At 39.8% G+C, this 14823-nt stretch overlaps 1 protein-coding gene across 1 annotated transcript in view; it reads left to right on the top strand.

Moving 5' to 3' along the window:
* The window catches only part of SYNE2 (spectrin repeat containing nuclear envelope protein 2), a 180897-nt gene that overhangs the window by 74314 nt on the left and 91760 nt on the right, over positions 1 to 14823 (top strand). Inside the window, exons 52-61 of the mRNA XM_068947334.1 lie at positions 211 to 533; positions 1498 to 1642; positions 2386 to 2601; positions 2986 to 3251; positions 3841 to 3997; positions 6835 to 6990; positions 9876 to 10016; positions 10363 to 10545; positions 11129 to 11266; positions 13271 to 13456. Coding sequence (XP_068803435.1) covers positions 211 to 533; positions 1498 to 1642; positions 2386 to 2601; positions 2986 to 3251; positions 3841 to 3997; positions 6835 to 6990; positions 9876 to 10016; positions 10363 to 10545; positions 11129 to 11266; positions 13271 to 13456 — 1911 coding nt within the window. The remainder of the gene's footprint in view (positions 1 to 210; positions 534 to 1497; positions 1643 to 2385; positions 2602 to 2985; positions 3252 to 3840; positions 3998 to 6834; positions 6991 to 9875; positions 10017 to 10362; positions 10546 to 11128; positions 11267 to 13270; positions 13457 to 14823) is intronic.

Raw genomic sequence — 14823 nt, 5'->3', positions numbered from 1 at the left:
GGCAATCAACCCATAGGTTATGGAGCAGCTCTGTGGCTGCCTAGGTAGGGGAGTGCATTCGCCATGCTTCCTCGTCTTCCTAGGGGACTTCTCAGAGCGTCGGTCTCAAGGACAATCGTGCGTGACATTCTGAGAAGGCCATTTGGCAATCCGGAGGTGCAGAGCAGTCTTTCATGATTGTTCCTTCTGTCTTTTTTTTACCACTTCCAGAGTGTGCTGAGTGAGGCCCATAAGACTGGTGAGCTTTATACCAAGGCTGTTCAGAGAGCTAGCGAACTCCTCAGTGACTGCGAAGCTCGAATTAGCTCTGCCACGGCACAACTCAGTTGTTTGGAAGAGGCCCATCAAATCCCACAATGGAGACAAGAAGAATTTGACTCTGCAAAGGCTGACATAGAAAACCTGTACCCCAAGCTGGAAAACGTAGTGAAACCAGAAGACAAAATGCATCTGGAAAATACTTTAAGAGAACTAGTCAATAAAAATTTGACACTAAAGGAGAAAGCTCAAAGAAAGGAAGGTGATGAGCGGAGGTAGGTTTACAAGATCTCCCTAGATCATGTGCCTTACTATGAGGAAGATGACTGGTAATAAATGCAGTCTTGTTTCTGCCCTGATAGAATCTGATAATTTAGTAGAAAGAACTGTAAGCAACACTCTGTTGTCCCTGTATGCTATTGTAATGGAAGGAAAATTGCTAGACAGTAAGCATATTGCTAGTAATTTACAATGCATTCACTTTTAACATATTCCAGAAAATACACATGGTGCTGGACTGAGCGTGATACAGGGCCAGAATAAGAAGACAGCATATTTCCACATTCTTTAGTTTAGTGCTGGTGCGGCTCTAATGTGTGCCTTCCATGGCTCAAGAAAATCAAGACCAAAAAGTCACAGGCCATAGTCTTTCTTTCAGGTACAGGTACAGAAGTGCCTTCAGATACATCTACAAAAGAGGTTTGGGGGATAAAGGACTTTTAAATTACTTGCTGATCATCTAGTCCTTCCGGTTCTATTCAGCATAACTTTAAAATCTGTTTTAATATAAAAAGAATTGGATGACTATAAAGACTTTGGTAATAAAGAATAGGTGATAAGGTACAGAAGTAAGAAGTTTCAGTAGTACAGATCACACATTGTAGGGACAAATAAGGTGTCTGCTACAAACTAGGAGCTCATTTAGGGGCTTATCTGAGGAGAATAGGAACGTAGATGTTAGGATCAAGACCTCTGCAATTCTTTCAGCAACTCCATGGCTTATGTATGAATATACATACCTGTATTTCATTACCTCTGGGGCATTTTATACCTGAATCTCTAATATATCTCAGATATTGGAACTGAAATGTATAATAAGTGCTATTTTAAGACAACTTGCAAAATAATTAGTAAGGGCTACTAGTTCAAAAGACTTTGTTTTAATTTGAGTCAGCATCATGGTTTGAGAGAGGAGCAACCACAACAAATTGTAATTGGTCTGTTAATTGTTTCCTACAGGTATTTTGAAAAACACAAAAGCTACACAAGAACCAAAGATAAGGTGTGTGATGATCTTAACAAACTGGAAAAGATGCTTATACAGTCCGTGTCGCAAATCCCAGTGTCTTACAAGGAAGCTTTGGAGCATTTAGAAGAAAGCAAGGTAAAAGGCTCTGAAGTATCCTCAAAACATATGCAAAACAATGACGCAGCTGTGCTCATCAGCGTATGATATCAGAGTAGAAAGAAGTGACATTCTTTATCCTGTATTTACATATGTATAAAACCACAGGATTTATTTATATACACATAAATATTCAGGATTAGAATAGGTCGTGTAAAATGAATATGTCTTTTTGCTGTGGAAAGCAAGCGCTATCTATGCTTAAGATAGTTCTTTTATTACTTATGTCCACATCCCTCACTGCTGCTTTGCAGGACTAGGGCTATCACATTTATAACCTTGCTGTTTTCCCTGAGGTGAGAGAATCAGAACTTCTTACTTCCCCACCCAGGACAATCTTGCTGCCTCCTCACCCTATGCCTGCTACAATGAACCTCTTTTCTATCTTTCTTGTAGCACTCATCTTACTACAGACTCTTCATATTATGTATCTGTGACTCCTGCTGGTTTCTTTTCCCTTCCAAATAAACAGAAAGAAGTAAAAGCAATCTAGTTGTTTGTGCGCGCTGTTCCTCTGTTTGTTTTGCTTGTTTTATTTACTCCATTTTCTCTGCAGGCTTAGCCAATATAGAATTGCCTTACTAGAAATGTATTTAATCAGCTCAATGGTGCAATTGCCATTTTAATGGAGGATCCTAATCGTATCACTAAATGCTTCATTAACATTTCTGATAGACCATCTTGCTTTATTTATTTGCTTGTTTATTTATTTCTCCTGTAAGATTTTAGTCTCCAACATTGACTCAGCTGAAGATGATCTTGTGAAGCTGAGGCAGGTCTCAAGAGAGCTGACAAGGTTATGCAAGGGAAGTGACTGGGCACTGGGCAGGATTGTAACAACGCTGTGGGAAAAGTGGCTGGGTTTGCTTGAGGCTGCTAAAGGGCAGGAGATTAACTGTGAAGAACTGAAGCAGGAATGGAAATTCATCAATGAAGAGGTGAGTTGTTCAGCAAACAGGGCAAGTTTTGAGGAATGTGATGGGGCTGGGATCCGCCACTGATAAAAAGCTGTGTGAACGGCTGAGATGAGTGCAGAACATCATTTCCCGCTGCTCGCTGATTGGCCAGTTATCTCCAGCCATTCTTGAATTTTGAGTCAAACACGCTGGGGACATTTAGCGTACAAATTCTCTGAACGCAGCATGACTCTGTGTAATGAATGTGCTTTGTTGGAGTAAACCCAAAGGCTTGGGCACCCTTCAGAGGCTCGCTGGCTACACAGTTCCCATTACTGGTCGTGTGTGTGAGTAAAGGAATAATGTAATTTAAGGTGATGGAATAAAAAACATTTTATCTCATACTTCAACATGCTATTTACTTAGGTGGAACGAGAAACAATAATTCTTGATAAGCTCCAGGAAGAGCAGCCAGAAAGTCTTAAAGAGAAAGAAAAAGCCACCAGAGAAGAGCTGGTAGAACTGCTAGATTCTGTGAACGCATTTGAAGAAAACATCAGCCGGCAGCAGCTCCTCTTACTCTTACTTCTTCACCGAATAAGAAACATCCTGAACATGCCTGAGAATACGGAGGTGGAAGCTGCTCTTCCCACCTTGCATGAGATAAAGGCAATGCAAGACCGCTGTAAAAAGTAAGTGGTGGGAAATTTCACTCTGAAAGCTGTGAAGTAGGACTGCTTATAAGCTCAGCATTTTAATGGCTTTTGAAGAACATTTGAAAGATGTAGCAGACTTGCAAAGATAATGAATAACCCTTGCTGCGTTACACCATTGCTCCATCTATCCTGTCCGCTGGCTCCAGCGTGGGCAACAGGAGATGCTACTTAGGGAGAACCTGAGCCTGGCCACCTCCTGTGTGGGCTGCAATTTTTGTTCAAATTTGGAAGGAACTGGGAGGGATGATGGTAAATTGTGGAGGTTCCAAGCTTTTGGGAATTTAAATGAGATTCCATTTCTGTCTTGGCTAGTTAAATATAAATGCTATCTGATTTAGTCTACTAAACGTGCTTTATTTAACAATATATGAAGACTCATATTGAAGGAACTGAGGCAGTAAAGGGCAGAAATGCAGAGATGTAATTGCAGACAAAAATATCAAAATCCAGACAAATGTGGTTCTAGATGTATATTTAAAATATCTATATTAAACATGTTCTTTGATTACTTCTGATCGGTTTAGAGTCTTACAATTAATGTGTTCCCACTGGAAATCTTTTATAGGTTGTATGAAAAGGCCCAGGACCACAAGAATTCTGTACAGTCAGAGATTCAAGAGAGGGACAAGATCAATGAAGAAATAAGTGCCGTGAAAAATTCGTTACAGAACGCTGCATCTTTGTTACCACAAGATGCTACTGAAAAGGCAGAACAGCTGGAGGTTGGTGGAGGCTCTGTTATTGTGTGGGGTCTTTCTGAGCATATTTTCTTTTACACTGGGGCTTGAACTTGCTCCAACTGCAATTAGTAGCAAAATTTATGTATATCCATATTCATATCTACTGATAGAGGATGAGCCTGGCATGTTGGGCAGCAGGATATGCTTGGCCCTGCCATGTCCTTTGTTTGAGTCCACCTCCCTTTGCATGGGCCAGTTTGCAGCCGCATAAATGTTTTCAGATCACACAAAGTCACAGCCAGTTGCATGCCTCTTAGGAAGGACTGCTTAATATACATCCCAGACACCTTCCCCCTCTGCGTACCTAGCAAGGGCAGCTTCACATGGTCTGCATTTGATCTTGCACATCAGGAGTTTAACCCGGTAAATCTTTTGTGGAAATCAAATTGTGATCTGGACCACAGTCTCTGCCAGCCTTAAACTTGCACCAACCCAGTGCACTTTTAATAGCTTTCTATCATTTCAGGATATTTTTGCTATCCTTCTTTGAATCCCTGACTTTATGAAATGTTATTATTCCTAACAGCTCCTGAATGTGTTTGTTTGTTTAGTATTTTAGTTATATTAGTTTCAATGGAATGATATTAGATTTATATGTATTATTTTAATTTTTTAATTTTGATTTAAAATTTAATTTTATATAATTGATTTATTCTTTTAACTATAGAACTTTAGCATTTATTTACTCTATCCTGCTAAGGCCTGTTAAGAATTTGGACACCACTGTGCTGAGTCTTGTACAAAAAATAGTAGAGCATCTCCACCGCATACTCTCTTTAGAAGATGTATGCTGAAAGCTGGCAAAGGGCTGAGGAATTTGAAGAATATAGAAGCCAAAGAACATGGTGGCATAGATGAGCGTTTTTGTAAGAGTTAGCACTAGAGAGAATTGCTAACTAGGAAGTTCTTGAGAGTTGTGAGCCAGCATTACTGTGATGAAACCTTGCGGATTTCTCTGAAAAAGGCTGGTTTTCCCTTAGAATTATGTGGAAATTGGGCTGCTATTTTAGGGAGTTCTTTAGATCCAGGAGGAAATGCTACCAGTGCAGGTGCTTGATGCCTGCTCTTTTTCCTCACATTCAAACTGTGCTTCTCTGGTCAAACAAAAGATGGGGAATGGACCCAAGGGTGAGTTTAGAGGTCCTATTGCTGACAGCAATCAGTGTAAGCAAGTATCAGCAGCAGTCCTCTCAAATGATTTGTTTGTCATTTCATTTATGTGACTAAATAGCAGTCATGCATGTTCCTTTTGAAAATAATCAACTGAAATACTTGAAAATTTCTCTGATTTTACCTAGCACAAATACCAGTAAGCCAAAATCTGCAGGGCAATTACATCCCTCCTTCCAAAGAAACTCTGATTTCTAGAAAATCTGTAGCCTTATATTTGGGGCTCCATTGCATTTATTGAATGAAAATACCTAACTATTGCACTTCCCGATGACAAACTGAGGTAAGACAGCGGGTGAAATTCTAAGTCAACAACAGACGAAGTTGCAAATGGGAAGGTGATATCATCTAGTCCCCCAGGAAAAAGGTGGAGCAGTTTTGATGGACAACGGCTTTCCAGCTAAATAATCTGCGAAATGGGAGCGTGTGTTTATATACAGATGCAGGAACCATTTTGCAGAGGCGTGCTTTGTTCTGGAGGCTTGCGTTGTAACCAAGTCTTTCATATGCAAGTCGGGGAATCTGTAAACTCCCATAAACATTGGCACAGTTTTAACTGGAAGCTAAACGTGACAACAGGACATGCTATCACAACAGGAAGCTTCCCTATGGTGGATTTAAGCATGGAATTATTTGATAGTTTGGGGTTTTTTTTCCTCTTTTTTTTCATATTGGACCATTTGATATTGGATGACAGGAAATAAAGCTTATTTCAGACTTTTACGTATTTCTTCTGTGCAAATGTAATTATTTGTTTGAGGGAAAAGATTCCCAAGCACAGACTGAGAATTAAAGGATTACTGTTACTCCTGATTTTAAAAGAAAAGGATGTCAGTTTTAATGTCTTTCATTGCCTGGCAGGAGCTTTAGATCACTTTCCCCAATAACCTGACTTAACATTTGAGTTTCTCAAACAGCTGAGCTTGGAGAAAGGAACCACAAAACAAACCAAAGTTTCCAACTTGAAATTCTAGAAAGCCTTCAGAACAAATGAGTCGCTTCATTCTTTCTGCGAGAGGACTTGGATCAAATTTTGTTTCTAGGCCACAGGCTGTAGACAGTTGTTCAAGTTTCTTTTATCTCCTAAAACCTACATTCTTCATGCAGAACTGGAAACTACTGTTTCGAAAGGAGCCTGCTCTGCCGCTCTGCGTAATTGCCTGAAAGCAGACACTTCAGCTCGAAACCTGTTGCCTTCTGTGGCTTTTGTGTTGTTTATAATAATGGAGGGATGAACACTGGCTATTAAACATCTTTCAGAGTGAAAATGTACTTTTGGTAAAAGGGACAGCACAAAGGTTAACATTTAATCACAGAAGCGTTTCATACGATTACATTGTTATACCTGTCAATAACCATCAGTGCGTCAGTTGTTTGGCATGGAGTAGTATCAAGTTTAATTAATTCTTACAGATTGAAAAGCATCGTTTGATTAAACGAGTGAGTATTTCTCAAGGTTAATCCTCTTGCAGAGGTAGCCAAAGTAGGTTTTATAACACACAAATGACTTTTTAAAATCATAATCGTGTAGGAAATATAAAACACCAAATATATATGTGTGTGTGTGTATGTATATATATACACACACACATGCACAAGCAGTCCATAAAATTTCAGTAAAACTGATGAAATTCTTCTTAATGCTGTAGGAAGTTCAGAGTCTGATTGGCAAAGAGAATCAAACTCTTCAGGATATTATGGAGAAACTCCGGATCAAGTATTCCGAATTGTATACAATAGTTCCTGCAGAGATTGAAACACGGCTGGAGGATTGCAGGAACACCTTACGAGACCTGGAAGACAAGGTAACTGCATAATTTTCATATTTACTTTTTTGAAATGCAGAAGTACAGCAATAATATTTGACTATTATAACTATAAATTTCAACTTAAAACATTAGTTTATTACTTTTCACTTGCATTCCCTCTTGATAAAAACATAGGGGTGAGGAAGAACTCCCTATGTTAACTCTTTCCTTTTAGAATAATTTGACACCGAACAATGTGAGTATAAAATAATTCTTTTCATTACAAGAGGACATGGGAGAGCCACTAACAGTAAAATAAGATCTTGGATATGGATGCCGCCTTCTATCCTGGCTATTTCTTAAACTGAACTCGAAGCCACAGTTGATTGATTGGGAAGTTTGTATTGCTTACCTGAGAAGAGATTTTCAAAACTAAGTTAAAAGAGGATTTCAGAACTGTATTTTTTTATCTGACTTGCACGAACAGCAGAGTATTGTGACTGATGTAGTTCTTTATACTGCCCTTGGGACAGAGTTGTGTTCATTGAAAATCAGTCAGAGAGTTTAGATAGCTACGTAATGTTGCCTCGGCTTTTTGCAATGTTCTCTATATACAACGGGGAATAGACAGTTAACTCAAAAAATTTGAAGGAAAATGGAGCAATACTGTAAGTAATAGTATAAGGTTGGGATGAAATGTCAGCCCACTATAATTATTATCAATTATTTATTCATTCATGTTATTTGAAAAATAACAAATCTTTTACTTCTTTCCTTTCAAAATTAATAATGTTTAATGCTAATTTTAAAGGCAGCTAATTTGATAAAACTTGCAAGCTTAATAACACAGTTTTTAAATCCAGTTACTTGTTAGTGTCTATCAGATTTTTCATTCTTTTCATGTTGCATTAAACATTTAGAGACATATTCATTACAGTTTATTAGTTTCAATTAGGTTGACTTTGTAGTTTCTACTTCAGAATGGAAGCAGTCTTTTCAAAACTAATAATTGGGTAGGAGAGAGAAGGAAATGGGAAGTATCTTAGCACTTATGGTTTGAGTGGTTTTTTTTTGTTTACTGTTTTATCACACACACAAAAAAAAGATTATCCCAGTGCACACACTAAAGGTTGGAGCAGAACTGGCCCTGGAATCTAGACAACTTTCTGCTTTTCACATTTGAGTAGTGGAGAACAATAGTAACTATATTAGATTTTTTTTTAATTGCATAAATGAAACAAAATAACTGGAACTGGAGTTTGATCTAGTTACGTACTAAGAGATACCAACACGTGTTGAACTGAATTTACTTGTCATATTTTAATGACATCATCTTTTCTTTTCGATATGCTAACCTGAGAATGAACATAAATTGTATTTTTGATGCCATACATTTTATATGATAAATATAATAAATTTATCCAAATAAGAAGTCCTAAAAGTAAACTCCTGCCCTACCAATAACCAAAGCATCAAGAGATGCAGTGTTTTATCCCAGGAAAGAGATGAAGCGTGTGCTTCGTCTGTTTTTCTGTTCTAGCTGGGTCATATCACTCTTACGTGATTCTCTCTCTCCCCCCTTTTTTTTTTTGGAAAAAAAAACCGCGGTACAACAAACATCAGTAGCTTTTCATGTTTAGTATACTCCAGGATAATAATAATGGTCAGATGTTTAGTGATTACAATCTAAGTTTGTTTTTCCAAAAAGTCTTGGGCACTAAGTAAATACTGGACTTCACAGCTCTTTTGTACCAACAAAAGTGTTTCAGAGGAGAAATGTAGTTCCTTTTGCCAGGTATTTATTTTAATTAATGCAATTGTATCAATACAATGTCCTGTTATGGATATCATTATATTGTTCTGACAATGCTTGTCAGAATCTATAAATAATAAAAAATGTTAATAATATTAACCAATGAACAAATACAATGAATAAATGAATAAGTTCCTAAATGAACAATGTTATTTATTTCTCTTCCCATGAAAGGACAAAAATCTTTCAGTATACGTAGCTTCAATCTAGAATAACTCCTAAGCTGGAGATTTTTGGCTCAGTGCAGCAGGGAGCTGTGCAGGGTGCACCTGTAAATGAGCCCCCCGCTCCCAGGGCTGCAGCGCACGGAGAACACACCGTGGCTTAACCAGTTACCAGTCCTCGGCTGACCCGAGCAGCTAGCAGGGCTTAGTAAGAAAAGACTTCCCCTTGGGCTAAAACCAGAGACTTTCTTAGTCCCTGCAGTTCATCGAGTCCGTGGTAACCCGGTAACTCATTGTGTGGCTCGGTTCTGTGCTTAGGCTTTTACTCAGCTTTGGTACATTTGAGAATTTGTTTCTAGTTCGGTAGAAAGTCAGGCCCTGCGGAGTTCCTGTTTTTCATTTCTGGGATGTTCTGCCAAGTAAAATAGAGTTCCATTTTCTTTACGGGGCAAGCTCGGAGCTGTTTATTTCTGTAATAAATCTCTAAATGAATATTTAGGAATTTACTAAACACTGATGCAGTTCTGTATTTCCTTCTTATTTCTTCCGTAAAATATGGAAGAAAGAGCTATCAGCTGAGACGTAGTGGTCCCATTCTAGATTTTTTTTTACAACCTGAATCTAGATGTGACTCTTTCCATGGTGCAGCTTGATCGGCCTCTACTACGGATTAGGAAAGGGCGAGCTGAAGTGAAGCATCCAGTGAGCTGCAGTATTATTGCTTGTTTCTTCATGGATCACCTTTTTTGACTAGTCATTTTAAGTGAGAGGAAATGATTGAATGACATGCGAATGCTGTTCACGTTAACACTTCTCCCAGCAAATATAATTCCATTCCTGTGTCTTTTAAGTGACTTGTCAAGAAAAACATAAAAGAACTCTAGTGTTTTTGGTACGGTGGCGAACAGAAACAAACAAGCAGATCATTGTCATCTCCGCTATCGTTTTTCTCTTTACTGTGACAGGTTAGCACTGAAATCTTGAAGAGTTCTCCTCAGAATGTGCTGAAAAGAAAAGCGGAGGCTATTAGCAATGGCCTTCAAGCTATCGAAAAGATGTTACAACAGAAGAGTGAAAATGTTGCAAAAGCCAAAGAAATTCAAAAGGTAATTTTGTCAAAATTCCTTTGTGGGTGTTAAAAGATTTTGGTTGTTGTTACAGAGCCTGGTTTAAGGGGAGTGTAAAGGGGCCCTCCACGAATTTTGTGTCTGTAAAATGAGAAGTGCAGGCAAGTGTTTATGTGGCGAATATTTGCGAGTTCTTTCTTGCAGAAAAATATATGTTTTTCCCAGCTGTGAGGGCTGTAAATCACTTGCAGTGCAGAGTGTTCTGTTCTCGTGGTATCAGTTCAGAGACCTTTGCAATTCCACATGTCCCGCGTGAAGAACAAATAACTGTACCCTTACCTTTGAGCCTGACCTTATATTTCATTTCCCCTCTCTCCACATGCAGCACATCTGGGATATGCTGGACCTTTGGCATTACAAACTCAACGAACTGGATGCGGAAGTGCAGGATATAGTCGAACAGGATTCCTGCCATGTGCAGGAGTTGATGGATATCTTAGTGACCCCCCTTCAGCAGTACCAACAGGTCTCACAACTTGCTGAGCGCAGAACTGCCATTTTAAACAAGGTAGGTGCAAACCTAAAAGTGATGTGACCTAAATTTGAGAAAAAAGTCATATCTTAAAAAAAATGCCTTGTGTAAAACATTATCAAGAGTTCTTAAATGAATGAGTCAAAAGCCACTCCAGGCTCATTGGCTTGCTGTAGCTAAAAATTGCTGGAGGGGCAATCGTTGCCTCCAGGTGCCAGCCCAAAGGCGCAGCTCTGCACCGTAGCTGATGGGAGTTAGCATGATTTGAATTCATGCCCATGGATCTGTGATCCCATCATCTCTGATGAGATGATTCTCTGTGGCTGTGCTAATGTGATACCCGCTTAAATAACATGGCCACATAAGCCATAGCAATGCTCCGTGACAAGTAAGCTTGTAAACACCAAAATTGCTCTTGATTAGAAGAGATAGCCCTAAATGCCTCACGAAAATGCTTCAGAAAAATTATGATCTTGCTTCTTTATTTCACCATACTAATTTAACTGATCTTCATGAAAATGCATTCAGTTTTCTTTTAATCTTACTCAGACCTGTGTTTATCCTACACAGTGAATAGAAATGCATTCATGATTTTTTATAAAAAACTGTCATTCCCTAGGCTGCCAACAAGATGGAGGAATATGATGAACTCTTGAAGAGCATGGAAGTTTGGATAGAAAACACCAATTGCTTGCTAAGAACAGATGCTCAAAACAACTCTGCCAAGAGCCTAAGCAAACACGCTGATGCCCTTCAGGTAAGTGTCGATGCAGATACACAGTCTTGTTAGAGCTGGTTGCTTTGTACAGACATAGTTTTGCATTCATAAGTCTTACTAACATAAATAATTTACCATTTTCAGTAAATTCTCCAAGTGGAAAAATACTTAGAGTTAACATGCATGAAATAAAGACAGATGCGTCTTTACAAGATGCCAAGTACAAGAGAGACATGGACCTGCTGGAATGAGTCCAGCAAAGGGCCACAAAGATGATTAAGGGCCTGGAGCATCTATCACATGAGTAGAGGCCGAGAGAGCTGGGACTGTTTAGCCTGGAGAAGGGAAGGCTCAGGAGGCATCTTTTCCATGTGTATAAATACCTGTGGGGGTGAGTAAAGTAGTGAGGCCAGACTCTTCTCAGAGGTGGCCAGTGGCAAGATGAGAGGCTGTGGACACAAACTGAAACATGGAAAATTCAGTCTGAACATAAGAAAACACTTTTTCACTGTAAGAATGGACTCGGGGACGAATTACACAGAGAGGTTGTGGAGTCCCCATCCTTCAAGATATTCAAAACCCAGCCGGACGTGATCCTGGGCAACCTGCTGTAGCTGACCCTGCTTGAGCAGGGGCGTTGGACCAATGATCTCCAGAGGTCACTTCCAGCCCCAATGATTCTGTGCTTCTGTTTCAGTGTTGGATATATCTGTCTTGTGAAAGTGATGACCTGTAGTATATCTATCTTCCGAAAACATGTAATTGTCTTCTTTTACCCTGCTCTATGGCTATAATCAGTTTTTACTGCCTGAGTATATACAGTTCTTCCTGTATTGTGTTAGCTGATCCTAAATGGATAAAGCAGCCTTTTGATGTCTGTGTGTTAAATGGGCGCTTTGAAGTGAATTGTGATTTGGAAGGCAGTTTTCTTTGTCTCTTGAAGGTATTTCTGATTCGTAATTTCAAGAATCAAATGTTTGTAATAACATAGAGAAAATCATGGCAGACTGGTGCCAAGGTGATTTCTGGCAATTCTGTATTTGACACATGAGCTTTCTACGTGACTACTTCTTGGCTTAGGCCAAGGGGGGGAGTTGGTGGTCTGGACATAGATTTTTGTATCAAAATTAATTAGGTTCCTTTCCTACGTTACAAGAAGTAGCTGACTGCCCTAGACTGATATGTTACAGATCACATAGCCATAATGTGGAGATTGTGATTACCAAAGCCTGTGACTGTTTTCTTGACAAAGTATAAGCCTCCTGCACTTGTGGCTTGGAACATTTTATATGGCTGGTAAACTAATGGATTTGGAAATATAATCCCATATATATGTATTTCCAATATATTGGAAATATGTAACCCAAGGCTTATATCGGAGTCCAGGCGCGCGTTCAGTCCATTCCTTCCTGTACTACAGAGATGGTTGCATTGCTTGCAACCCTCATTGTTCTGCATGAAGACATTCACTGTAATTAAATCCAATAACGTGTCCAGTTAGTTGCAGGAGACAGGAAAAATCTGCTCATCATACTCAGTTAGTCAGATATTTTCTGGAGCCCTTTGTTTCTTCTGCTGTCTGAGAGAATAAATCACTGCTGTGTTCAGGGCTGGTGCACAGAAAGCCCTTTTTGTGTGTCTGGCTGATGTGTCATGTTCACATGCTTGGGGCCAGCCTGGCTGTTGCACAGGAGCTGAGGAGGAATCTTTTCCAGTATCTCATCTTGTTCTTTTTATTTTGGGGGGTTTGAAACCTTTCTCTGCATGCTTCCTCTCAGGCTCCTGTAGACACATTTTGTCTAATCGATTCCCTGTCATTGGCCTTAAAATCGTGGCATCAGTCTCAGATTTCTGCCTGTAGCATGCAGCAGTTCAGTCCCCATAGGAGTGAAGTGTTTTATTCTGAGCTGAGCTTTTGGGGAAATATATAATGGTAAATGATATACAGGGAATCAAACCTGATCCCTTCTGGTCCTGACCTCTGTGAAACTGTGATATTCACCAGTGACACAGGCAAACAAAACTCTCTATTTTTGTCTCCAGATGGCTTTGGAAGACTCGGAACAAAAGCAAAATCTTCTACGCCGCGTTTACTCAGAACTGGAGGAACTAGCACCAGTCTTTGAAACAAACAGTGTAATGCAACAGCTAAACGAAATAGATGGTCACATAACAACGCTGCAACATGAGATAGTAGAGGTTCTTCCACAAATCCAACATGTGGCTGATGTAAGTTTGGCTCATCTCAATAAGTGCCTTTTATTGAAGCTTCATCAGATGTTACGAAGTACAGCTTATATTGCTTGCACAGAGCAAAGGCGTTCTGGTTTTAGTAGGCTTGCCAAGTGAATAAATTTAGCAGCAAACCTAAATTTTTTAGGTTTGTTGAAAACAAACCAGCAGAAGGTGTTGGGCATCTAATCAAGCTGTGAAGTTCAACAGTATTGATGAAATCTTTGTTTAGGAGGAGAAATATAGGGCTTGTTGACAGCAGATTAAAAGGACTTATGCTGGTGGGCAAGCTTGCTCTTCGGAGGTGCCTAGACGAGCTAGAGAAACAGGCTGACAAAAACTTTATGAAGTTCAATAAAGGCAAATGCAAAGTCCTGTGCCTGGGAGGGAATATGCCCAAGAAATCAGTATAGGCTGAGGGCTGACTGACTGGAAAGCAGCTTTGCCGCAAAGGCCCAGGGGTCCTGGTGGACATAAATTGATCCAGCAGCATGGCCTTGCAGCGAGCAAGGCCAACAGCATCCTGGGCTGCATGAGCATGAGCATAACCAGGGGCTGCAGTGAAGTGGTCCTTCCCTTCCGTTTGCACCTATGAGATGAAATCTGAGGGCTGTTGCCCAGTTTTGGGTTTCCCAGTGCAAGAAAGACGTGAACATACTGGAGTGAGTCTAGGGCAGGGCCAGCGAGATGGTCAGGGGACATACGAGGAGAGGCTGGAAGACGTGGGGCTGTTCAGCCCAGCGAAGGCTGAAGGAGTATTTTATTAGTGTCTACTACTACCTACAGGGAGAGTATGGACAGAGCCAGACTCCTATTAGAGGTGTGCAGAGAGAGGATGAGCAGTAACAGGTACAAATTGTAACAAGGAAAATTCCAACTAGATAGTAGGAAGAAAATTTTTGCAATGGGAGTGGTTAAATCCTGGATCAGAGCCCCAGAGAAAGGGTGTGAACTTCCCATCCTGGGAGATACCCAAACCTCAACGAGACAAGGCCCCAAGGAACCTGCTCTACAAGGGGACCCTGTCTTCATGGGAGTTCACAAGCAACAGTACTGTATGTGGACCCTTTCTTCTTCTGAAATAAGACTTTCCATATAGTAAGCTGAAACAATGTAATTAGGCCAGTTTTACTGTGCTGGTAAATAGCACTATTGGAATAGTGTCGTATCACTACTGGTAATTTATGATGTGACTTTTCAAAGGTATATCAGTTCTATTTTCTGAATTTGAAGCAAACCGGGTGAACACAGATACTTAATTCCTCTAGAAGTTAATGACAATGGGTAATTTATAGTGACTAGCTGCTGGATCAGCAGCACCTGTTAACATGTGCTGCATATGCAGTGCTTGTTTTTAGGTTTTT

The sequence above is a fragment of the Struthio camelus genome, chromosome 5, assembly GCF_040807025.1.
Source record: "Struthio camelus isolate bStrCam1 chromosome 5, bStrCam1.hap1, whole genome shotgun sequence".
Classification (NCBI taxonomy): domain Eukaryota; kingdom Metazoa; phylum Chordata; class Aves; order Struthioniformes; family Struthionidae; genus Struthio; species Struthio camelus.
Note: the sequence above shows the minus strand (reverse complement) of the source record. Positions and strands in the feature narration are given on the sequence as shown.